Source organism: Myxine glutinosa, chromosome 12 (assembly GCF_964187855.1).
Source record: "Myxine glutinosa chromosome 12, kmMyxGlut1.1, whole genome shotgun sequence".
NCBI lineage: Eukaryota > Metazoa > Chordata > Myxini > Myxiniformes > Myxinidae > Myxine > Myxine glutinosa.
The window spans coordinates 78,718,594-78,745,292 of NC_136272.1; the positions used below are offsets into that span (position 1 = coordinate 78,718,594).

General features: G+C 46.3%; 1 protein-coding gene and 1 long non-coding RNA gene across 5 annotated transcripts in view; one reads left to right on the forward strand and one right to left on the reverse strand.

Moving 5' to 3' along the window:
* Nucleotides 1-138: 138 nt before the first annotated feature.
* LOC137418824 (uncharacterized) lies at nucleotides 139-11,659 on the reverse strand. 2 transcript variants are annotated; one of them, XR_010982720.2, is made up of 4 exons: nucleotides 11,545-11,659; nucleotides 6,915-7,101; nucleotides 2,266-2,380; nucleotides 139-437 (listed from the first exon to the last, which is right to left on the reverse strand). It is a non-coding gene; the product is annotated as an uncharacterized LOC137418824 (long non-coding RNA). The 2 variants fall into 2 exon arrangements; XR_010982719.2 differs by lacking the exon at nucleotides 11,545-11,659 and adding an exon at nucleotides 8,538-8,733.
* LOC137418823 (zinc finger E-box-binding homeobox 1) overlaps nucleotides 9,730-26,699 on the forward strand; it is a 139,153-nt gene continuing 122,183 nt past the window's right edge. For 2 of the 3 annotated variants that reach the window (XM_068104958.2, XM_068104959.2), the window contains exons 1-3: nucleotides 9,733-10,292; nucleotides 11,568-11,687; nucleotides 13,045-13,110. In XM_068104958.2, the coding sequence (XP_067961059.1) occupies nucleotides 10,199-10,292; nucleotides 11,568-11,687; nucleotides 13,045-13,110 (280 nt within the window). In that variant the 5' untranslated portion in view covers nucleotides 9,733-10,198. Of the gene's footprint in view, nucleotides 10,293-11,567; nucleotides 11,688-13,044; nucleotides 13,111-26,699 lie in introns of all 3 variants that reach the window. The other variant, XR_013620948.1, reaches the window with a different exon arrangement.

Genomic DNA, 26,699 nt, shown 5'->3' on the forward strand with positions numbered 1-26,699 from the left:
AGGGTAGAGGTAGACAAGATGGTGACAGAAGGGGAAGCACAAAAACACAACATTTGAGAGCAGGGACATCGGGAGATCTGTGGGAGGGCTTGTGGGGAGGAGGTGTGGGAAGGGGGGGAGGGTTGGGAGAAGTATAAAACACAAGGACACTGCAAGAAATTCCAGGACAGAAGTTGGTATTTCAAAAAAGTGAATCTGGGGTGAAATTAGTGGGGGTAGAAAAGATCAAGGTTTTGGATGGGGGAAGATAAGAGATGGTGGTGAACAGCTGTTTTAAAGACGTGGAGGGAGGAGTGGGATTGAAGGGAGTGAAGGAGTTTGTTCCAGAGGAGGGAGAAAAGAGAAAAGAGAAAGAGGAAAAGAGTTAGTTTTGAATCCCAAACTACCAATGCTTCTTGTGCTGCCTCTTGTTTAAATGTTTTCAGTGTTGGAACTTCCTGTTTAGGGAGGAGGAGGAGCGACAAAGGAAGAAAAAACACGTTAATACTCAACCAACATTGGTCAACACAGGATTCAGCTAGCAAGTGGCTTGAGGTTGAAACCTGGCCAGCTCTGAATTAGCTTCATCCATTTCTGGACAAAGGAGGAACATAGTGTCCAAGCAAACATATGTTACTGCGATGGTCACAATGCAATATAAGTTTGTGGCAACATGCGCTACGGACCCTACCAAGGCAACATGTGTGCCCTGCACCGGCATGCGGCATGTATTTTTAGTACAGCTCCTTTTACCAGCCAATGGGTAGTGAGGTGGCTGGCCTCACACTCACTGACTTAACGCCTTCCCGTTGGCTACAATCATGGTAGTCGAGGCCCACAATTTACACTACCCAACCTGCCAGCGGAGTGAAATCAGTTAAAGATCAGCACATGAGCACTATAGCCTACAGGTACCGTAACACCTCGTGAATAAATTACACAAAGTTTTAACAGGATACAGATGTACCTTCGGCCAGGTCAGTGGATTCAGCCAGAGTGTTCATCATGATTTGTACCACCACCTGAAATCTCGATCTTGACTCCAATCATGGATATCATAAATCATGATTATCATAAGCTCAGTAATTTGAAATGTATGAACATTAAAGGGTAAACCGGACAGGTGGGTGCTAGAACTTTCACACCGAGCTAGCTCGGAGGCAGAACTTTCAACTTACTTTCAGATTTGTCGAGGAGTTTAAGATGACTGTAAGTTGGAGCTGTGGCATGTACACATGAGAGAGAGCATGCATGTCATATTATCATAGACAGAGATGCAACATTTATAAAATGTAAATAATAGTGATGGCAAATAATTGAAGCAAAACTTGTACAAACTAGAACGGCACTCAGTAGAGAGCACACCTCCACCTGGTTGGCCATATCACTCATTAAAAAATTATACTAGCCGGATCCGGATCTTCACCAAATTTGAATTGATTCTTCCTTGTCACACACACAACCTGTCCAACAAGTTTCGTCCAAATCCATCCATAACTTTTGGAGATATCCCGCTATGTATCGTTTTTGGCCCTACCTCCCAATGGTGAAGAATCACTTAAAAATTTAAATAATTCTTATATCCGAATACATATTCAGATCTTCACCAAAATCGAATCGAATCGTCCTTGTCAGACACCCAACCTGTCCACCAAATTTTGTCCGAATCCGTCCACAACGTTTTGAGATATCTTGTCACAAACAGAGAGGAGTGAAAACAGAACCTCCATCCACCTTTGGTGGCGGTGGTAATAAAAAAACAAGACCAAAAGTCTAACAGCGGCGTAGCCGGGCTTGTAAAATATTATAAACCACAAACACACATGATTAGCTTTTTAAACAGTCGCTAATGCTATTTATAACATCAAACAAAGAAATTTGGAGGAAGCCAGACATCCATGATGGAAGCTTTACTTGCAGAACTGAGCGAAGATCTACTGTAATCTATATACCCCACAGGGGTTGGAGGTGTGCTCATTTACCAAGCAGCTAGCTAGCGCTTGCCAAGCCAGCCGTTCCTTAATGGTTTTGAATGGAATGCTTGCTCGAATGCTTAAACCACTTGGCAATCTCTCCACAAGAAACTTGGTAAATGAACACACCTAATGTTGTTGAGACCCGACCACAGATCGACTGTAATCTATATACCCCAAAGAGGAATGACCTTTCCTGCCGAACTCGAAGTGAGCGGTTGTTTACGTCGTAATGCCATCATATACATAATGACAAAGCATGACGGCCAGACACAAAACTTCTGCTACTTTAATATATATAAAAAAGGACCACCTTTAGAGGCTATTTTTCCCTGCAGAGCAGGGGTTGGCCTTGTTCGGGCACCATGGTCCCCTTTTTGAAGCAATGTTTTATGGCCGGATGTCCTTCCTGCGTTGTTATTCGCCTCCTGCGACACACAGGGAATTACCAGTGAACTAGTACTCAATTTGCCGACCTCGGAAGGTATGACAGGCTGAGTCAACCCCCCTGGCGTTAATTCGGTGATCGACCGGGATTCGAACCCAGGATCCTAGGATCCCAAGCCAGCACCCTAACCTATATATATACAGTCACGTGAAAAAGTAAGTACACCCCATGTAAAGTTTTGACTTTTTCAACATATTTCAACATACAGCTATTTGATCTTCATTTCAACAATATTGATAGATAAAGGTGATATAATATAACAAATATCATGAAACATTTACATTTTGTAGTCCATTGTATAATTTAAATAAACATAAATGCAAATTTCGCATGTGGAAAAAGTAAGTACACCCCTACATTTATCACTACTTCGAATACCTAAAATTAGAATCAGGTGCACCAGCTCAGGTGCAAATGATTAGAACATCGTTAGAGAAGATCTTGGAGGAACCTGTCTTATTTAAACCTCAGACATTTAGTTTGGTTTGCTCTTTGTTGTTGAAGTGTGCGGCGTCACCATGCCTAGATCAAAAGAGCTCTCTGGGGCCTTCAGAAAGAAGGTGAAAGATGCCTACGAGTCTGGGAAGGGATTTTAAAAGATCTCCAAACAATTTGAAATCAATCATTCAACTGTCCGGAAGATCATCTACAAGTGGAGAAGATTCCAAACAACTGCCAGCTTGTTCAGGCCAGGCCGCCCCAGCAAGTTCAGCCCGAGAGCAGACCGCAAGATGCTGAAAGAAGTGTCTAAGAATCCCAGAATGTCATCACGGGACCTACAGGTAGCTCTTGGCACTGTTGATGTCAAAGTGCACTAGTCTACCATTAGAAAGAGGCTGCACAAATTTGATCTACATGGGATGTGTACCAGGAGGAAACCTTAGCTGTCCAGAAAGAACATCAGGGCAAGACTAAAGTTTGCCAATGAACACCTAGGCAAAGACCAGCATTTCTGGAACAATGTGCTCTGGACAGATGAGTCAAAGGTGGAGTTATTTGGCCACAGTACCAGAAGACATGTTTGGCAAAAACCAAAGACAGCATTTGACCAAAAGAACCTGATACCAACTGTAAAGCATGGTGGTGGAAATATTATGGTTTGGGGCAGCTTTGCTGCATCAGGGCCTGGGCAGCTCACCATCATCGAATCCACGATGAATTCTTCATTGTCCCAGAGGGTGCTTGAGGATAATGTGAGGCCATCTGTCGGAGAGTTGAAGCTCAACCGAAGGTGGACCTTGCAACATGACAATGACCCTAAACATACCAGTAAATCCACCAAGGAATGGCTGAAAAGAAAGAAATGGAGGGTTCTGGAATGGCCAAGTCAAAGCCCGGATCTAAATCCCATCGAGATGTTGTGGGGGGATTTGAAACGAGCTGTGCATGCAAGAAACCCCTCAAACATCGCACAGCTGAAAGAATTCTGCATGGAGGAGTGGGCAAAAATTTCTCCCAGTCGATGTCAGAGACTGGTAGACAGTTCTAAGAAACGCCTACTTGAGGTTGTTTCTGCAAAAGGGGGCAATACCACCTATTAGAGCCAAGGGTGTACTTACTTTTTCCACATGCGAAATTTGCATTTATGTTTATTTAAATTATACAATGGACTACAAAATGTAAATGTTTCATGATATTTGTTATATTATATCACCTTTATTTCTTAAATATTGTTGAAATGAAGATCAAATAGCTGTATGTTGAAATATGTTGAAAAAGTCAAAACTTTACATGGGGTGTACTTACTTTTTCACATGACTATATATATATATATATATATATATATATATATATATATATATATATATATATATATATATATTTTATATATATATATATATATATATATATATATATATATATATATATATATATATATATATATATATATATATATATATATATATATATATATATATATATATATATATATATATATATATATATATATATAGCCTCCAGTAACGTTGCAGTCACTACAAAGGGATTAGTGTTACGATTACATTTACTATAATACTAACGTTACGTTATTATTACGAAAATTATATTATTTTTTAAAAATCGAGGTGAATTCCTTACTTCCGCGGTTACACCGCTTCAATCCATCAACTTTCCATTCACGACATTGGGATTAAAGTGTTATGGTTATATGTACTATAATATTATTATTATTACGAAAACGATACAACTGAAACGATACCACTGTATTAAGAAACCTGGGTTTAATTTGTCGGAAGCGGACGGTGAGTCATAACGCCTAAGGCCTATACGTACCCTATTGTTGGAAGAGACGTAACGCCGATGCTTTCGATATTTGATGATCATTTTAACAATCGGTTTGTTTATGTTTCACACTGAATGAAAAACGTGAAGGTAGAGCATGGCGATTGTGATATATGACAGGACCGCCGTAATGACATCAGACGTGATCACATAACCCTCATGTCATGTCATGTGACCAGATTCTTAGCTCTGATTGGTATACGTTTAATGGGACATACATACATTCATACATACAAACTCTGTTCTCGACGGCTCTGCCCGAAGGGCTACGCTGTAAAAACGGTGCCAGCTCGATGGTCCGAATTCAACCCCATCTTTGTTCAAAGGAATAATTGAAGTTCTATGAATCGAAAAGTCAAGGTGACAAAACAACCAACGCAAAGTCAAGAAAAACTCACAAAGCACAAGATAACCGGAAGCTGCACTGACGAGAAGACGTCACAGATGACTCATGCACAGGATTCAATGCGTGTTTGTAACATTCACAGGAATAAGTATTTTTGCCATGCAAATGAGAAAGACGAAAATAACGCCGATAACTAACCAGGCCTCGGAGGCCCATAGGGTGTGAATCAGGGGTAGTGTTATGAATTCACCTTTCTCTCAAAACCAAACAAATTTTTTTTTACAAACAACACAGGAATATGTGTCACCACTTTATAATAACTTCCAGGAAAGGTCATGCAGATCAACTTTTTCATAATAACGTTATTCCAAAACAAAAAGCTGCAGGGCCTCCCTGGCCCAATGGCCCATAGAGTGCATTATCTTACTATAATTCACCAAATGTCTGTCTGTCCGTTCGAAGGTACCGCAAAAACGGCTCAACCGATCGCAACGACATTTTGGGTGGGTATTCCTGGGACCTCTGGGAGTAAAACAGGCTATATTGTTTTTCCAATTTTTCCAAGTTTTCCAATTTTTCCAAACACGATGGAATAATATTTATTGATATGAACAGTGATGTGGCTTTTGTTGAAATTCTACAAATACTGTTTATTCTACGTACCAGGAGAGAGTAGATCGACTCCTGATGAACTCTTCCTATATAAACGTGCGGCTCCGAAGTAACATGTCAGCGTGTGCAAAGCGACTGAGAAACAGGTGTAGCGGCGGCTTCCATGTTACAGATTCGGCGCGCACTCTTCACCCATAAACGTGCGCCTGAGAAAGACGTGTAGCGGCCGCTTCCGTTTTGCAGAATTCAATCTTTTTTCAAAATGGGTGCCATGTTCTGTTTAGATTTTGATGATTTGGGTGTGATATGATTCAACGGATGTTTATATGAATCGTTTAAAATAAAAAAAGCCTTCTGATATTTTTCCTTTTCATTTGGGCTTCCCAATTGAAGCTCCGCCCATAGGGCGGGTATCTTTGCCTGTCGGGTTAATGTCATTTTATCCTGTTTATTTCAGACAATATAAAACAACAATTATAATCGTTTCAAAACACTAAAATTATCCAATGTGTTTGGAACAATATTATAAATTTCTGACAAAAAGAAAAGAAGAAAAAAAATGAAATTTTCATAGGCCAGTGACAAACCAAAGTATTAATCTTCAGTTAAAATAAGATCAAATTCACTTTAAAAGATTTTTGCATTTAGAGACAGATTCATACATGAAAGAAATTTAAAAGAAAGAAAGAAAGAAAGAAGGAAGGACCCAAAATAGTACATGTAGTAAGGAGTATGATTGTACCTAATCTTAACCCTAACCCTAACCCTAAACCTTTTTTTCTTTTTCGGACCATCGGGCCTTCGGACCATCCGGCTTCGCACCATCGGGCGGACACCGTAAAAACTCTCGTATCCCGATCCAGATCTTCACCAAAATCAAATAAATTAGTTCTTGTCACACACCCAACCTCTCCAACAAATTTCACTTTCGTGGATGGGGGTAATGAGGGTAAAATATTTCACGAACCCCAAAGGAAAAGCATTTGGATATTCTTTCGGGTGTTGCACAAATATTTGTTTGTGAGGTTTTTGTCTCTGAATATCAACAAGTGTCGCTGCTCGTGTATGGTCCATGGAACATTATTGAGCGAATACCCGAATGCAGCCTTCGAGTGAGGAATAGGTGAGAATTGTGACAGGAGGAAAGTCTTTCACTCAGAAAGTACTAACTCTTCCGCGAGCCTCGACCATGTATATAAAAACTACTTAATGCAATTAATGGTTTCCCTTGAAAAAGTGGTGGCAGTGCTAAGAGTAGGGAAACTGGATTTACCTGACCTTCCTGCACCTGTGGAAATGGGATGGAAACGTGGTGATTCAGGACTAGAGCCTATTCTGATGTCACTGAGTCCAATTCCAGAAAGTTGCTTCGAGATGATTTGTTGTGCATGCCAGAAGCAATGCAAGACTCGCCGCTGCAAATGTCGCTATTCAGAGTTGAGGTGCACATCAATGTGGGCCTGTCAGAAACAGAGTGGTGATCAGACCCCTTGTATGAATTTGATGTAGTTTGGCAAAACAACATGTGTGACATTCCTGAATGTTTGTGCTTCATGGCCATGTATACTTAATTTTAGAATAAATCGTTGTATGAAACATTGTCTTATTAAAACCATTTCCCATTTTAAAGTGTCCAATTCCAATGTCAGTTTGAATGTCTCTTTCAATATGTCGCCAACCATAATATAGACGAGACGTATTTATGGAAAAAGGCCGTGTATAAGCTTCCAGGTGCATTTTGGCGTAAAAGTTGTAAAGTTAAAGTAAAAGAGCTGCATGTATATACATGATATATAAATGCTTGTTCAAAGAAATTGTCCAAAAATGGCAATTTGGCGGCCATTTTCTGTATGCTAATAAGGTCAAAAACTCAAAAGTCGGCTTGGGAACCGGGTTAATAAAATTCAGCATAGCTTAATTATGTTTAAAAGTGAGGTTCCCAACTTTTACCCAAAAATGCACCGATCATTCACATTTCTCAGAAATCCGACTAGTCTAATAGCAGGATGTCTCAAAAAGTTGTGGACAGATTTGGACGAAACTTGGTGGACCGGTTGGGTGTCTGACAAGAAAGAATCGATTCAATTTTGGTGAATATCTGAATATGGATTCGGATATGAGAATTATTTAATTTTTAAAGTGATTCTTCACCATTGGGAGATAGGGCCAAAAACTATACAAAGCAGGATATCTCAAAAGGTTGTGGACGGATTTGGACGAAACTTGGTGGAGAGGTTGGGTGTGTGCCAAGGACGATTCGATTCGATTTTGGTGAAGATCTGAATATGGATTCGGATATGAGAATTATTTAATTTTTTAAGTGATTCTTCACCATTGGGAAATATGGCCAAAAACGATACAAAGCAGTATATCTCAAAAAGTTGTGGACGGATTTGGACGAAACTTGGTGGAGAGGTTGGGTGTTTGACAAGGAAGAATCGGTTACAATTTTGGTGAAGATCCGGATCCGGCTAGTATAATTTTTTAAGTGATTCTTCACCATTGAGAGATAGGGTCAACCAGGTGGAGGTGTGCTTTCTGTATGGTTTCCGACGAAACTAGGTGGATGAATTGGTTCGGTGACAAGAATAAGCCGATTCGATTTTGGTTCAGGTTTGAATTTCTAGATTCAGCCTTTCAGTGGGATACAAGAGGTAAACTGCTCACCTGGTGGAGGTATGCGCTCTACCGAGTGCCCTATAGCTATCGATGGATGTATATTATAAGCTCGATCGGGTTGCATTCATAAAAGTGCATTCTCAAACGAGGACGACAAGAAAGCACGTGATCAATGACTCAATAGCAGTTGCACTAACTTAACGCCGCAGCCTCAATAAATACATCGCGACACCAAAACGATGTGCAGCGACAGCACGTGACGCGGTGAACCTTCCACCTTCACGTCTCATGCCGACGGGACTTGCGGAGACATTGCACACACGTCTTGATTCCATGAGAATGTACTGCAGCTTTTGAAGTGCCTCCATGCACGCCAGCGTACACGTCGTGCGTTTAAGGGTGGAGGGGTTTACCATTACATGGGCGACAACCTGTTCACGTTGCACGTCCACCGACTGCATGACGTAGCTGGAGCGAAGCACTCTCATTATTGCCTTGACGTCACGCATGCGGACAACGCGTGGGATTGGTGTTTCGATCGGACGGATTTCTTGCTGATGCGAGACGATGTTATTGCCCTCGCCAGATGAGAGGTTATTGCATTTGAGTCCGTTTGTCTGTTTGTCCGCACAGAAAACATATGATTTTCTCTGCAACCGTTGGTCCGATTGACAGGAAATTTTCACCAGAGGTGTAACTCCACCTGTATAATTATTTAATTATAATTATGACGTCATAGGTCACGTGGTTCGGCCGCCATCTTGGAAAAATCGAAAAACTTTGCACCTCTAGATCTCGGAAAGTGCTGAATAGAAAAAAATTGAGACGTGGCTCATTGTAAAGAACTCTCCATGGGGAATAAAATATGTTAATGATGATGTCATAGGTGCCTCCATTATGACGTCATAATTCGACAAGTACAAAACTTCATCCGATCAAGATGAAATTTATTGAGCATAATCTAGGAATAAATTAGTTTCGAAAAAAAAATAATGACGTCATCGGTCACGTGGTTCGCCCGCCATATTTTTAACACAAAACCCTTAAAAACCACTGAAAATACATCCTGGCGAAGGTTTGCAATCTCTGATTGCTCTTTTTCTTGTTTGGGATTTGTGTAAGAACCGTCGTACCTATATATAGATCGTTCTCTGTCGGACAGGTAGTCGACGGCATCGAAAGCTCCCATGTTTATATAGTCGCTGTACTCATGTTCATACACGAGTTACCGCCATGAGCGCAGCGGTCTAATGGAGCTCGTATCGTCCTCCTAGCGCTAGACCAGCCCCGTATCGGTAATCGGTGAGTTCACCTATAGCCAGCAGAACACGTCGAACCCACACGGACTATAAGCCAGCCCACCCGTCTGCCGTCTCCCCTCCCACTCCGGTTCTTTTTCGACGCAAGGGCTCGTGCGTGCTGCCTACGTCATACGCACGTCCAGCCGTGCACCTCGTCTGAGCGCACGTGCCACGTTAAACACGGCGCCGTGGAACGGTAGACTCGTTCTCACGGTGTCTAAGGATCCTCGGCGCTGTCCGCGGTCAAAGCGCTCGCTCCACGTCACCGCCAGGCGCGGACAGTGACGAGGGCGCACAGACACGGAAACAGAAAGTAGGAAGAAAGCGAAAGGAGAAATCAAGAGAAAGAGATAAACAAAGACAGAAAGAGAGAGGGAGAGAAGGACATGCGCACGGGCTTTTTACATCCGCCTCACGGCGCGCAAGGTGCCGCGCGTCGTGCGCGCCCGACGCACACACGCACGCGCGCGCTCGCGCCGCACCGTGACGCACCAAGGTACAGCACGAACTGCGAGCAGCACGAGTCGGGCGGGGTCCGCGGCTCGCGCCGACTCTACCCCCCGCACGGCGAGCACGGCCGGCGGCCACGGCTCGGCGACGGGCGAGGGCCGTGCGGGCGGGTCGCGCCGAGCGCGACATGATCATCTTGCCGTGCAAGAGGCAGCGGATGATGGCGGATAGCAGCCCCAGGTGTAAGCGGCGCAAACAAGCGAACCCCAAGCGGAATAACGGTGAGAGTCCGCGTCCGTGCCCCCGCGTACCCCACCTCGTCCGTGCCCGCGGCTCTCGTGGCGCACGCACAGCACGCACGACGCCAGCGGTACGCACGGGCGGCGCTTCCCTCAGGCCCGTTACCTGCGTCCCACCCGCGCCCTTATATAATTATAACGGGACCTGCGGCCGCCTCACGCTCCAAGCGCTTTGGCACGACTTCTCATGGTCAACTTTCTCTCACGCAGACAATTTTGAGTTCGAATCGTTTTCTAAAGAAATAAAAAGACTCCACAGTATTTAATTTTCCACCTCACGGGCACCCCTCGCTACCCCCCCGCCCCCCACTCCTCTCTCCCCCGTCCTCCCACATGCTCTCCTTCGCGCTCACAACTCCGCATAGCGGCCGCGTTTGGCGCGTACGCCGTGCACGGGCTGCGATCACCTCACGATCACCTCACGATGCCGCCGTCCGCGGTCTCTGCCGCGTTTGGCGCGTACGCCGTGCACGGGCTACGATCACCTCACGATCTCGCCGTCCGCGGTCTCGGCCGCTTGGCGCGTACGCCGTGCACGGGCTACGATCACCTCACGATCTCGCCGTCCGTGGTCTCGGCCGTTTGGCGCGTACGCCGTGCACAGGCTGCGATCACCTCACGATGCCGCCGTCCGCGGTCTCGGCCGCTTGGCGCGTACGCCGTGCACGGGCTACGATCACCTCACGATCTCGCCGTCCGCGGTCTCGGCTGCTCTGGCGACCGGAGTCGGACATTTCCGCGAGTAGGCCTACGTGGGTTGGGCATGCTCGGCCATGCTAACTGGGCTTTTTGAATCGGAGACCAACCGGTCAATTTAAGGAGACGAGCGTGGATCATGTCCGACCGATCTATTCGCGCGGGAGATCACAGCCTGTGGTGAAACGTAACGGGAGTGTGAAGCTCCACGGCGAAAAAGAAGAAACCCGAGCACAAGGTGTCATATGGTCGGTTGGTACCCTGTGCATCTTGATCAAACCCTCACCTGGCGTGCGCTTACCTATAATTAAGACCCCTGGTTTTGGCGCGCTCTTTGCGACCCGATCTCTCCCGATCGCACACACGTTCCTTCGCCGAGACCCCGAGTTTCGTGTAAACCGATCTTCGAGTTCTACAAACTGATCACTGGACATAAATTGTTACAGGTGGCCCTCAGCTCAAGGGTCAGTGTCTTGTTCACATGTTGTTGTACCTCGTGACGCGGTAATACACGGTACCTACACGTGGTTCACTATACCTGTTTAATATATTGTCGTTCAGCGCTGGTGCGTTTTGGAGTGAATGGAGAGAGCGACTCTGAAGATGAGGACGCTCTTCACATCGTCGAGGAGGAAGGAGAATGGGAGGAAGAAGTAGAGGAAGATGACGCCGATGGTGACGGTAAGGGTGTGTGATGGCAAGTGAAAAAGGCAGGAGAAGGTCGACGTCGTTCTGCGTCAACGTTGGTCGGGGTCCATGTTGGTGGGGTTCACATCGTTCAGATCCATGTTGGTCAGGTCCACATCGGTCGGGGTCCACATAGGCCTGGGTCAATGTCGGTCGGGGTCAACATAGGTCTGGGTCAATGTTGGTCGGGGTCATCGTCGGTCTGGGTCAATGTCGGTCGGGGTCAACATAGGTCTGGGTCAATGTCGGTCGGGGTCAACATCAATCTGGTTCCACATAGGTCTGGGTCATCGTCGGTCTGGGTCAATGTCGGTCGCGGTCAACATAGGTCTGGGGCAATGTCGGTCGGGGTCAACATCAATCTGGTTCCACATAGGTCTGGGTCAACGTCGGTCGGGGTCAACATCAATCTGGTTCCACATAGGTCTGGGTCAACGTCGGTCTGGGTCATCGTCGGTCTGGGTCATCGTCGGTCGGGGTCCACATAGGTCTGGGTCAATGTCGGTCGGGGTCAACATCAATCTGGTTCCACATAGGTCTGGGTCAATGTCGGTCTGGGTCATCGTCGGTCTGGGTCATCGTCGGTCGGGTCCACGTCTGCCTGGGTTGACGTCGGTCGGGCTCCACGTCTGTCTGGGTCCACGTCTGTCTGGGTCCCCGTCTGTCTGGGTCCACGTCTGTCTGGGTCCACGTCTGTCTGGGTCCACGTCTGTCTGGGTCCACGTCTGTCCGGGTCCATGGTCTGTCTGGGTCCACGTCTGTCTGGGTCCACGTCTGTCTGGGTCCACGTCTGTCTGGGTCCACGTCTGTCGGTCCACGTCTGTCTGCGTCCACGTCTGTCTGGGTCCACGTCTGTCTGCGTCCACGTCTGTCTGGGTCCATGACTGTCTGGGTCCATGACTGTCTGGGTCCATGCCAGTCGGGATACCCGTCTGTCTGGGTCCACGTCTGTCTGGGTCCATGTCTGTCTGGGTCCACGTCTGTCTGGGTCCACGTCGGTCTGGGTCTATATCGGTCTGCATCCACGTCTGTCTGGGTCCACGTCGGTCGGGGTCCACGTCTGTCTGGGTACACGTCGGTCGGGGTCCACGTCGGTCTGGGTCCACGTTGGTCTGGGTCCACGTTGGTCTGGGTCCACGTCGGTCGGGGTCCACGTCGGTCTGGGTCCACGTCGGTCTGGGTCCACGTCGGTCTGGGTCCACGTCTGTCTGGGTCCACGTCAGTCGGGGTCCCCGTGTGCTTTATATGTAACCGCCTTTACAGTTACGTACTTATCGTGTGTTGTTTGGTTTCCGCTCAACCCCTACCCATACCCCTACCCAACCCTATTTTTCGAATTCATTCATTTTAGATACTACAATAGCTGATGACGATGCTGCTCTCGAGGACGCTGAACAGGTGGAGGAGCAATCGAAAGGTAAATGTGCATTCACAATGAGTCAGTAACGGTTGTGTCGGTTTCTTCAAGGAAGAGGTCCGATAGAGTGGTGCAGAGGTAGAGTGGTGCATAGTGCACCTACATTTGAGCTCTCTAACCTGGGTTTGATTCCCGACCCAACTGTCTGATTGGTTGGCCATAGGCAGAGTGTTGCACTTTAGAGTACTTTCCCTAAGAAGGATGTGACTGTGTCTGGTCTCAACATTAGTTGTTGGACGTTCACTATTAATCAGTGTTGATAACTAAGAGCAGGCGAGTTATCGCTGCCTTCCGACAATCCCAGGTCCTGTGTAAGTTTCCTACTCCGGCACGTGTAGCCCAAAGCAGGGCTTAAGGAATTGGTTTACTCCATCTGTCTCTCAGTGTATTTTTATGATTGCGGAACTACTTAATATCAATTTCATTTAATATTTTAAACACTGTATAATACAAATCAGAACACCTACCTGCCTGCAGTTTAGCACTACGTTGGCTCTGAATTTGGCGAATTGTATGCAATGTCGTCCTGAGTGTGCACGCACACTCACAGTAAAGCAATTGCTTCAGTCTGTCTGTCACTCAAATAAAAAAACATTCCAAAGAGGAAACTTACTGTATTTAGAGACGTCATAAAATACACAACCAACAGGTAGAAATAACTGATGTAACGTGTTAAATAAGGTGGTGTAAGAGGCGGTAAACTTCACATTCAATGCTTTTTTATATAATAGCCTTGAAAACTTTAATTTTATTTCATCTGAATTATATATTTGAACAATGTACAACACAAATCGCCTTGTCTGCACTTCCAAAAACCTTCAGTTTACTTGGGAAAGATTGTACGCCGTCTCGACCAATGAAATTTGCCGTGTGCTTTGAGGAAGGAGTAACAGCGAGATTCAGCCGAAAATGGCAATAACGAGTGATTTAACGACGGAGTAACTTCGTCCAAAATATCTGTTTGTTTAAGTGCATCTTCTTCTCAAAGAACCACCTTTAGAGGCCATTTTTCCCCGCAGAGCGGGGGTTGGACTTTTCCGGGCACCGTGGTCCCCTTTTTGAAGCAATGTTTTATGGCTGGATGCCCTTCCTGCCGCCAGCCCTGTTAGTCGCCTCTTGCCACACACAGGGAGTTACCAGTGAACTGGTACTAAATTTGCCGACCTCGGAAGGATGACCGGCTGAGTGAACCCCACTGACGTTGATTCAGCGATCGACCGGGATTCAAACCCAGGATCCTAGGATCCCAAGCCGGCACCCTAACCGCTAAGCCAACGAACCCAGGATCATAGGATCCCAAGCCGGCACCCTAACCGCTAAGCCAACGAACCCAGGATCATAGGATCCCAAGCCGGCACCCTAACCGCTAAGCCAACGAACCCAGGATCATAGGATCCCAAGCCGGCACCCTAACCGCTAAGCCAACGAACCCAGGATCCTAGGATCCCAAGCCGGCACCCTAACCGCTAAGCCAACGAACCCAGGATCCTAGGATCCCAAGCCGGCACCCTAACCGCTAAGCCAACGAACCCAGGATCCTAGGATCCCAAGTCGGCACCCTAACCGCTAAGCCAACGAACCCAGGATCCTAGGATCCCAAGCCGGCACCCTAACCGCTAAGCCAACGAACCCAGGATCATAGGATCCTCAAGCCGGCACCCTAACCGCTAAGCCAACGAACCCAGGATCATAGGATCCCAAGCCGGCACCCTAACCGCTAAGCCAACGAACCCAGGATCCTAGGATCCCAAGCTGGCACCCTAACCGCTAAGCCAACGAACCCAGGATCCTAGGATCCCAAGCCGGCACCCTAACCGCTAAGCCAACGAACCCAGGATCCTAGGATCCCAAGCCGGCACCCTAACCGCTAAGCCAACGAACCCAGGATCCTCGGATCCCAAGCCGGCACCCTAACCGCTAAGCCAGCGAACCCAGGATCCTAGGATCCCAAGCCGGCACCCTAACCGCTAAGCCAACGAACCCAGGATCCTAGGATCCCAAGCCGGCACCCTAACCGCTAAGCCAACGAACCCAGGATCATAGGATCCCAAGCCGGCACCCTAACCGCTAAGCCAACGAACCCAGGATCCTAGGATCCCAAGCCGGCACCCTAACCGCTAAGCCAACGAACCCAGGATCATAGGATCCCAAGCCGGCACCCTAACCACTAAGCCAACGAACCCAGGATCCTAGGATCCCAAGCCGGCACCCTAACCGCTAAGCCAACGAACCCAGGATCCTAGGATCCCAAGCCAGCACCCTAACCGCTAAGCCAACGAACCTAGGATCCCAAGCCGCCACCCTAACCGCTAAGCCAACGAACCCAGGATCCTAGGATCCCAAGCCGGCACCCTAACCACTAAGCCAACGAACCCAGGATCATAGGATCCCAAGCCGGCACCCTAACCGCTAAGCCAACGAACCCAGGATCATAGGATCCCAAGCCGGCACCCTAACCGCTAAGCCAACGAACCCAGGATCCTAGGATCCCAAGCCGGCACCCTAACCGCTAAGCCAACGAACCCAGGATCCTAGGATCCCAAGCCGGCACCCTAACCGCTAAGCCAACGAACCCAGGATCATAGGATCCCAAGCCGGCACCCTAACCGCTAAGCCAACGAACCCAGGATCCTAGGATCCCAAGCCGGCACCCTAACCGCTAAGATCTTCTTCTTCTCAAAGGTCGCTCCAAAATGGTCAGTTTCTCCGAGAAGAATTTTGCAGAAGGTTCAGCTCTGGACTGCAGCGTTTGACTCTCCCGCTTCATGTGGCTTCCATCCGCTTTGTGTGGTTACCATCGGATTCGTGTGGTTACCACCCACTTTGTGTGGTTACCATCCGCTTTGTGTGGTTACCATCGGCTTTGTGTGGCTTCCATCCGCTTTGTGTGGTTACCATCGGCTTCGTGTGGTTACCATCCGCTTTGTGTGGGTACCATCCGCTTCATGTGGTTACCATCCGCTTTGTGTGGTTACAATCGGCTTCGTGTGGTTACCATCTGCTTCGTGTGGTTACCATCCGCTTTGTGTGGTTATAATCGCACCAGTTATTCAAAGTTCACGAACAAAGTTAACATAGATAGTGCCCGGAAACCCCAAAGCAAGACTGCACGGGGTAAAGTGTTCTATGAACTCTCGAGTCCATTTTGCTCCTGTTAATTTGGAATTCAGGTGCCTTGGAAAGTGGTGTAAGATACTGCAGAGTACGAGGCAAAGTTTTCAACTGTCGGGAAGAATGAGATATGTAGAGCCATAATATAATCCTTCATAATTCCTTCCTTGTCGATCTGTTATTAGATGGAATGATCAGAAATTATTAAATGAAAACTATTATTATTGAAGTGTTCAAATACAACAGGTTAAATCAAATACAACAGTTTACATTTTATTGCAAAGTCTGTGGATTCATTGGGGTCGGTATTTCCCAAACATGTGTGTTCGTGTTGACACACAATTTGTAGCCACGTTATGTGTTACTTGATACAACATGAACGTCAGAGTGAAGTCTGTGCCTCCGATTGGCAACCATGTTGTTCTGCTGCCTGAAGAAATTGATATTGTATATAACGCATCAATAAGCAGGTGTTCAGAGTAAGGTGATGTGCCAGGAATTGATAAATGATCTGCAGTATTTCCGTTTCATCGCCGATGGGCTGGTACGAGCTGACGACAGGTGTGCGCATTTGCCTTTGCACGTCAAACACCGGGTCGACAGTTTATGGTTGGGTCGAGATTCAAACCAGGCTCGACCGTTCAATGTGCGCGCCGTCCATCCTGAACTCCGCTAAGCCGGACAACCCGCCCTCCAGCACTGCTTGCCGGTGGATGTTAAAAATCTTACGGTGCCTTTCACGAAGAGTAGGCGAGTTATTGCCGGCACCCTGAACGAATCACAAAATTCTGCCCGAATCGCCTTTAGTCAGGCCTGGCCAGCCGGTTCGTGAAAGACTTGGACTAAAAACGTTTCCTGCCGATCCTATAAGAAGGTGGGAATAATTGGGGCCATAAGAGGTAGTGCTTGCTGGTAATAGTAGTAGTGGTGGTGATAGTAAATCATTTTTATTGATTGCCTTAGCATTGATGATTTATATTTTGTTTTTTTAAATCGATGATGTCCCTGGGCCTGCTTTTTGTGGACATTAGGATTCATTTCAGGTGGTTTCACCTGAATACTGGTGAACTGAAAAGATAAAATCTGTTGTCATTCGCTACTTTGGTTTCTGCTCACTGGTAGAACTACAACGGTACTCAGCAGAGTGCAGTAGAGGCTGAACAGTTTACCTTATGGATCTCACTGATAGGCCAGATCTGGATCTGGACCTGAAGCAAAGTCTAATCGCTTGTTCATGTCACCTAACCAAATCATCCACCTAGTTTTGTCCAAATCCGTCCATAACTTTTTGAGATATCGTGCTATATAGATAGCATTTTGGCCCTATCTCTCAATGGCGAAGTCGACGGTTCAATGTGCAGGGTACAGCCCGAAGTACCCCGTGGGTGACCCCACTCCCTCTCGTCAAAACTCAAGGTAGGGGACCCGATCGAAGCAAGGGTGGAAATCACTCCATTTATGACGACGAAACATATGATGCCCCACGTGGAGATCGGTTTCTGAGGTTTGGGACGTGGAATGTAAGGACAATGACAGGGAGATCAGGGAGAAGTGGTGGAAGTATTGGTCAGAAGAAGAGTGGACATATGTTGTGTGCAGGAGATGAGATGGAAGGGAAGTGTTGTGAGAATGTTGTGTGCAGGAGATGAGATGGAAGGGAAGTGTTGTGAGAATGGTGAAGGGTAGGCAGGGACAGAAATACAAGTTTGTGTGGCAAGGGTGCCCAGAAGGCGTGCATGGTGTTGGTGTCCTGTTTTCTGAGGAGTTTGTAGACAGTGTGGTGAGTGTGACTAGAGTGAGTGATAGGTTGATGATGGTGGAAATGATGATTGGAAAGCTTTTGGTGAACGTCATCTCGGGATATGCTCCGCAGGTTGGTCGGAGCGATGAACACAAAGACAAGTTCTGGTGTGCGATAGAGAAGCTGATGGAAAACATGAAAGATGAGGAAGTTGTTGTGGTAGGAGGAGACCTAAATGGACATGTGGGAAGGAGTATAGACGGTTTTGAGGAAGTTCATGGGGGTTATGGATATGGTTTGAGGAATGGAGAAGGTGAAAGGATTTTGGAGTTTGCTGATGGAGCTGGTTTGTTGATTTGTTATGCTCAGTTCCAGAAAGAGGATAATAAGCTTGTTACATACACGTCAGGTGGGTCGACGACAACCGTTGACTACCTGATGGTGCGTAGGCGAGATAGGGGGCATCTACGGGACACAAAGGTGGTCCCGGGGGGTGGAGGCTGTTTCACAGCACCACTTGGTTGTCTGCGACATAAGGGTGAAAGGTGCGAGGAGAGCTCAGTGGGTGAAGTACCAACCGAGAATGAAGGTGTGGAGGTTGAAAGAGGTGACAGTAAGGGAGGCATTAAAAGAGAGGCTGAGTAGGGTCGAGGATGATGTGGTTGAGCTTGAATATGGTTGGATGTCAATGAAAGCTAGTCTGTTGGGAGCCGTTGGTGAGGTATGTGGATGGACAAAAAGACCACCGAGGCACTCGGAAACATGGTGGTGAGATGATGAAGTTGGAAAGAGGATTGACGAGAAGAGGAAGAAGTTCAAGGAGTGGCAGAAGGCGAAGGGTGTGGGGGCAGGACAGACTGAGCATGAAAGTTATAAGGCAGCCAGGAAGGCTGCAAAGAAAGAGGTAGCAAAGGCGCAGGAGGCATGTAGGAAAATGTTCAGAGAACGCTTGGATTCGGAAGAGGGTCAGAGAGCGGTATTCAGGATTGCAAAGCAGATAGCGAAAGAGAGGTGTGATGTGATGGAGGTGAGTTGCTTGAAGGATGAAGTGGGACAAATCGTTGTGGACCCAGATTGAATTAAAGGAAGATGAAAGAGATATATGGAAATGCTGTTGAATGCAGAGAAAGAATGGGACGGCAACATCGAGAGCAACCCAGTTTTAGGACCGGCAGAGAAGATAACTGAGAAGGAAGTTGAGAAAGCGATAAAAGCAATGAAGAGTAGAAAAGCGGGAGGGCCGACGGGAGTTGTGGGAGATATGTTGAAGGCAGCGGGAAGTTGGGGGTGTGAAGAGAATGAGAGAGATCTGCAATCTGGTGGTGAAAGAAGGCCGCATTCCAGTGGATTGGGAACTGAGTACCCTCGTCCCTTTATACAAGGGGAAAGGTGACCATCTGGACTGTGGCTCGTATCGAGCAATAAAGTTATTGGAGCATGGAATGAAGGTATTGGAAAGGGTGTTGGAGAGGAGGACAAGGAAGAAAGTGAAGATCAACGAAATGCAGTTTGAATTTATGCCAGGAGGAGGAACGACAAACGTGCTTTTTATTGTAAGGCAGTTGTAGGAGAAGTAAATGAAGAGGAAGAAGTTGTTTCTTGGGTTTCTTGATCTGGAGAAAGCATTCGATAGGGTTCCACACAAAGTAGTGACATGGGCATTGAGGAAGTTAGGAGTGGAGGAATGGTTGATCAGTGTCGTGATGGCAATATACGAGAGAGCGCACACAGCTGTGAGGACGAAGGATGGGAACAGTGGTGAGTTTGAGGTGAAGGTGCATCAGGGGTCGGTACTAAGTCCAATACTATTTGTAGCTGTGATGGAGGTGCTGGCTCGGAATGTAAAGGAGGGTTTACCGTGGGAGTTGTTGTATGCAGATGAACTGGTGTTGATTGCGGAAAGTATGGATGGACTGAAGGAGAAGATGAACAAGTGGAAGGAATGTATGGAGACAAAAGGTCTGAAGGTGAATATCGGAAAGACAAAGGTGATGGCAAGTGGTAAAACATGTGGTGAGGTGGAAAGAACTGGGAAGTGGCTGTGTGCTGTGTGCAGGAAGGGTGTCGGAGTGAACTCCATTCAATGTACAATGTGCGCTGAGAGGCTCATTAAAAATTCCAGACGAGTTATGAGTGTGGCAGCTACATTCAAATGTAAGGTGTGCACAGAGGGAGCTGCAGATGGAGGAAATGTTGAGTTGGATCTTGGAGACGGCGTGAAGCTGGAAGGTGTGAAAACATTGTGCTACCTAGGAGACATGCTGAATGGACAAGGTGGATCAGACTCGGCAACGGTTGCTAGAGTGAGATGTGCATGGAAGAAGTATGGAAGAAGTTTTGGGAACTGAGTGGCGTGCTGACGAGGAGGGGAGTGTCGTTGAAGCTGAAGGGAAAGGTGTATGTTGCATGTGTGAGAAGTGTTATGATTTATGGGAGCGAGACATGGGTAATGAACGTAGAGCAACAACGAAGGCTGGAAAGGGTGGAAATGCGAATGGTTCGGTGGATGTGTGGAGTATCGTTGAGAGAGAGGAAGACAAATGATGAATTGCGAAAGATGATGGGAATGGAGCCTGTGATGGATGCTGTGAAGAGAAACAGGTTGAGATGGTTTGGTCATGTGGTGAGGAAAGATGAAAGTGACTTGTTGAGAAGAGTGATGGAAATGAATGTAGAAGGAAGTAGAGGACGGGGAAGACCAAGAAAGACTTGGCTAAAGATGGTGGAAGAAGAAATGTGGGCAAGGGGGTTAACAAGGGGAGATGCAGAAAATAGGGCAAAATGGAGAAGATTGTCATGGTGCCCACAAGGCTAACCCCCGCTCTAGCAGGGAAAATGGCCTTAAAATGCCTGTTGTTGTTGTTGTCTCAATGGTGAAGAATCACTTGAGAAATTAAAGAATTTTTGTGTCTGGATCTGGACCCCAATCTTCACCAATATCAAATAAATTATTCCTTGTCATACACCCAGCCTGTCCCCCTAGTTTCGTCCAAATCAGTCCACAGCTTTTTGCGATATCCCGCTATATGTCATTTTTGCCCCATCACTTTATATATATTTTTGCATACAAGATCGAGGCTTGTGTTACAGCTAACATTAATCACAAAAAGACATACTGACACATAAAACATAAGATAAAGGGAGCGGGATTCCATTTGTCTTACTTTTCTCCATTTCCATTTCCTCAATCCATCACACATAATAAACTGATGTACTCTTGAGACCATCGAGGCCATAGGTATCTTCAGATAATCACACAGCGCATTCTAAATAAGCTGTGAACCTTCAACATGACTGGCACTTGGAGACAGAGGCTGAACATAATACATAGCAAATGCAAATCTTCAGGTTCAAGCATAAAAACGTATATTTTTTGTATATAAAGTCAAGGCTCATGGAAGAGCTGGACCACAGAACGGATCAGGACACAACAGAACAAAAGGAACATTAGAAAGAGGGGGACACTCCAACACATTGTTGAGGGACCAAATAGAAGGAGACTTGGACAAACAAGCATTCTGAGTGTTGCGCTGCAATACATGTCCCCTACCAAAGTTCAAAGTGCCATAACTTTGTCAAAAATGATCGAATATGCAAATTTATGCACGATTGATGCTGGTTTTCAAACTTGATCTGAGGTATGCTGAGACACATGTGTGTCACGCCTGGCCTCGTTGATAAGTCCGCAAGGTCGCTCCCTGGAGCAGCCTGCATGTATTGCACTGTGTGAATTATATAATTACCAACTCACGGTCTGAGGTACGAGCGATTCAAGAGATATCCATTTAAAAAAATATTTTCGTTGAATTAACGATATCTGCCAAACCACGTGACCTATCGCAAATTCCAAAAGGACATTTTAGTAGACTGACATGCTGAACAGATCTGTGAAGTTTCCCCTCGATTGGATCAAAAATGAGGGAGGGGCTCGGTTTTAAAGGTTCATGCTTAAAAACGTCATAACTCTGAAACCATGTGATGCATGACGTCATGCTCGGTGACTTTTTTGTTCGTCATGGGTATGCGATTCTGCCTGCAAAGTTTGGCCTCGATCTGTTCAGCCGTTGCAGAGAAAAAAGGGTTTTTGTGTTTTCACGAAAAACAATATGGCGGCCGAACCACGTGACCTGTGACGTCATAATTACCATTAAAATATTCTACAGACAGAGTCCCTCCTACGGTGAAAATTTTATCTCAATCGGTCCAATTATTGCAGAGGAAATCTTTTTTAAAGGAAATTGAAACTTAAAATGGCACTGAGTTAAGGATCATCAGAATTATCAGAATTCCCAAAGTTCAAAGTGCCATAACTTTGTCAAAAATGATCGAAGCGTCGTGAAGTTCGAACTTGATCTGTAACTTATCATGAGAAAACCATGTGCCAAGTTTGAAATCATTAGCATTCAGAGTTTAGAAAAAAAAGTCCGGAAAACTGTTCTTTGCGTGACGGACTGACTGACGGACAGACTGACGGACGGACGGACTGACAGACTGACAGACGGAGGGACGGCGTGCAAACCTATAGTCCCCTCCGGTGTACACTGGTAGGGGACTAATAACATTGTTGAGAGATCATTCATTGATGCCACATGCATCAAAATGTTGACACCATTGGGGCTCAGAGCAAATCACTGTTGAATTAACTTGCCACAATAATATAACTTCGTAGGGTATAAAAGTTTGCAAACCCTTTTGCTTCTCCATTTGACTCAATTCCCTCTAAAGTGATTCAGGCCAAGGTTTCACCTTCAAGGTGAAGGATGCATTTAGCTGCTGTCATTTTAATATAATGTACCATGTGATGTCACAGCCGCCTGAAGATTAACATTGACACGTGATTTGTACAAAAGATGAGCATGTTTTTGTTGGAGTAATAGCATTATACAATCAGCACAGGAGTTAAGGAGTAAAGATGGAATCAGGTTGTTGTTGTTGTCGTCGTCGTTGTATTTGTTGTTCGTGAATGCATATTGGACTGGGATTTAATTCTCAATTCAGCTCGCTGGTTACATTACTGAGATGTGGGCTTTCCCACTGATGCAGTGCCCCTGTAGGTTCCAGCAGGGCTTTGTAATATGCTCAAGGTTTCGGCGGTAACTTTCCTACTCTTCTCAAAGGACACCGTGGAAGCTTTTACATCCACCAACTAATGCCGGCAGATAGGACGCCCAGTTTAACGTCCATTCGAGGGACCTGTCGACCCACCGACTTATCCCTCGCCTTGAATGCTAAACACCAGAATGATAGTTTGTACCTGGGTGAAGATTCAAACCCAGGCTAGATTATATTTGGTATCCCACTGATAGGTCGGATCTGGATCCGGATGAATGAATGAATGAATGAATATGAATGATCGTTTTAAGGCCATTTCCCCCGCTAGAGCGGGGGTTAGCCTTGCGGGCCCCATGACAATCATGGTTCCCTGTTTGAGGCAATGTTTTTATGGCCGGATGCCCTTCCTGACGCCAACCCTTGGTCACGCTCTTACGATGCGCAGGGATATGGTGTACCGATTCTAAATCGGGGTACACACCGTGATCATTCATCCCAGCAAGCTGTTACTCAATTTGCCGACCTCGGAAGGATGACAGGCTGAGTCAACCCCCCTGGTGTTAATTCAGCGATCGCCGGGATTCAAACCCAGGATCCTAGGATCCCAAGCCAGCACCCTAACCGCTAAGCCAACACCAGGCTAAATCCGGATCCGGATGTGAACCAAAATCTAATCAATTCTTCCTTGTCACAGCCATTCAGTCCACCAATTTTGATCCAAATCCGTTCGCAACTTTTTGAGATATCCTGCTCACAGACTGGTGAAAACATAACCTTTTCCTCTTTTTATGACGTAGCCCGTACGGCAAAGCCATCTGGAACTGGAAAGCCATGTATGTCCATCCGTCAAGTGTATGTATGTACGAGTATGTGAGTCCCTTCCGCCGGCATTTTGCAGATTTATTCACTCCCTTTAAATTCGTTTTCTCTGCAATTTTTACTGGTCCGATTGACACAAAAGTTTCACCATAATAGTGCCTCCTCCTGTAGGAATTTTAAATGATAATTATACGACGTCATAGGTCACGTGGTACGGGCGCCATCTTCAAAAAACCGCATACTTTGCCAGGTTGAACAGTTTACATTTTGGATCCCACTGATCTGGATCCAGGCGTGAACCAAAATCGAATCAATTCTTACTCGTCACACCCAACCTGTTCAGCAGGTTTCATCCGAATCCGTCCATAACTTTTTGAGTTATCGTGCTTCCACACAGCCAAACGGGGGTGAAAACAACCTCCGTCCACCATAGGCGGCGCAGGTATTTAAAAGTATTAACATTTGGGCCTTGGGGAATTGAGGGGTACTGTTGAGGGGAGTATGGAGAGGGAAGGAATATTTCAAGTTTTATAAATTGCAAGTGTTACGTACTCCTCCCCAACCCCCGGTCACGGTGTACCTCCGAGCCCCGAGAGGAGTCACGGCAGAAAAATGTGTTATTCTGTATTTCAAAGATCAATGGTGAAGCCACACCAATTGTTACCAACAAACAAATATTGTATTAAGATCACACAAGAATAACAGAACAATAATAATAGTAATCAAAAGTACAATCAATATATATCCTATGATGGTACCATCAGTTTCGTAATATATAACTCACTGTGCTCCAAGTGAGTGAAACAAGAATATTCCCAATGTCTCTTTCCCGGCTTCAAACCAAAGTCGTATTACGGCATCAAGCCAAAGTCGTATTCCGGCATCAAGCCAAAGTCGATCTGCTCCAGCGATCGTCCGTACGATGTCGTATCGAGACCAGAATCCCATTGGGTTGGCAGTTACAGTCCTGCTGCCAAAGCTGCGCAAAGGCGCCCTCCAGGCGACTGGGAAATCCAAAGGCGCCCTCCAGGCGACTGGGAAATCACACCCTCCGGTATGGACCTTTCACGGCTCCAAATCGGCGAACCGCAAATTAACCTTCAAAAGCCACGTTGCACACACACACACCAGATACGTCTGAATGCGGTGAAAACGGCTGAAGCGAAGCAAAGACCTTGCGCGATGCGCAAAGCGCGTGAGTCAAAATGGCCGACCGCCCGTTCTCGAGGCGTGACGGCCCGACGATGATGACGATGATTCTCTTCAGAATCCACCGCAAAACCTGTTACGCAGGTTGATCTGTCACAGCGATAACAACTCTGTCGCAGGAATCCCTTTCCTGGGAAACCCAAAGTTCACTCGTGACTCTTGCTCGCCAACGTTCGCTCCAGAACTCAAAGCAGCTCGGCTTTCTTGTCAAACTCACTCGCTCCGCCTTCTCTCTCCTCCTCTTCCTCTTCGTCGTCCTCCGGTTCCCGATCCGGTTTCCGGTTTCTTTTAACTCTAACTTTTTCACCTTTTGAAAACAGTTCATAAACAATAAACCTTTTGAAAACAATAATAGTACATGGAATCAAAAATGTTTACAGTGGATGAAAACCACCACAACGGAAGTGACGAATCCGTAACACTTCCCCCCCTCAAGAAAGAAAGTTGGAACATAGTGAAAACTTTCTTTGCAGGCAAAAACTCTTTTAACAAATAACAGTAAAACTCACACCCAAATTATCAATTCCCGTGAGCAACGATAATTAATATTTCCCAAAATAAAGCAACAACACTTCCAAACAACCTACAGAAATTTCCAAAGTTAGTTCACTCTGGACAAAGCATCGGCAACGACATTGTCCCTGCCCTGTACATGCTCAATTTCCAAGTTGAACTCCTGCAAAGTCAAACTCCATCTCATCAACCTCTGGTTTTATTTTTCATTTTTTGAATGAAGGTTAAGGGGTTGTGATCAAAAATCCAAAGCAAAGCAAATCTATAGCACTTTTTGAAGGAGGCTGAGCTGGGAGCCATGTTTCATGGTAGTTGGTGAGGCCTGGAAGTATTCGCTGTGTGGACGCATTTAAGAATGTTGAGTTCACAGGTTAATCCAGGTAGAAATCTTGACTCGGTTACTCCGCAGCATTCAATGCTTCAAACTCTTCCTAACTTTCATAATAATCACGGTTGGAGCGCTTGTCGCTGTAGTCACGTGAATAGCGGTCTCCTTCTCGGCCACTACCCTGATAATCATCCCTTCGGGAGCTGCCGTAACTCTGGGAGCCTCCATAGTAATCTCGACTGCGGCCACCACCAAAACTACTACTCCCACCCCATAGCCACCATAGCCACCCCTGAAACTACCTCCACGTTTTCCTCCTCTGTAGCCCCCTCGACGCCCATGGCCTGCCTTCTCTACTGTTATGGTCCGACCATCCAAATCCTTACCATTCAAATCCTTTTCTGCATCTTTGGCGTCCTTTGTGTTTTCAAACGTGACAAAGCCAAACCCTCTCGACTTTTGCGTCTCCCTGTCTTTTATCAGCAGCACTTCCAAGAGTGGTCCATATTTGCCAAAGACAGAGTCCAGAACATCTTCACTTGTGTCAAAGTTCAGTCCACCTACAAAGAGCTTGCCAACATTGCCTCCATCCATGACTTGTGTGCGCTGACACTTAGTTTCAGGGTACTTGACAAGATGTGCCTGTGCAAAGCGTGACGTCAGTACCTTCTCCTTCTCTTCAGAGCGCTTCCTACCCATAGCACGAGTCGCGGCACAGGATGGAAAGATACCCGGAATCTTCTGTTCTAACTTTGCGGTGTTATTTTCTGTACTAGGCTTTTCAACAAACATCGGATTACCAGAAACTCGACCACC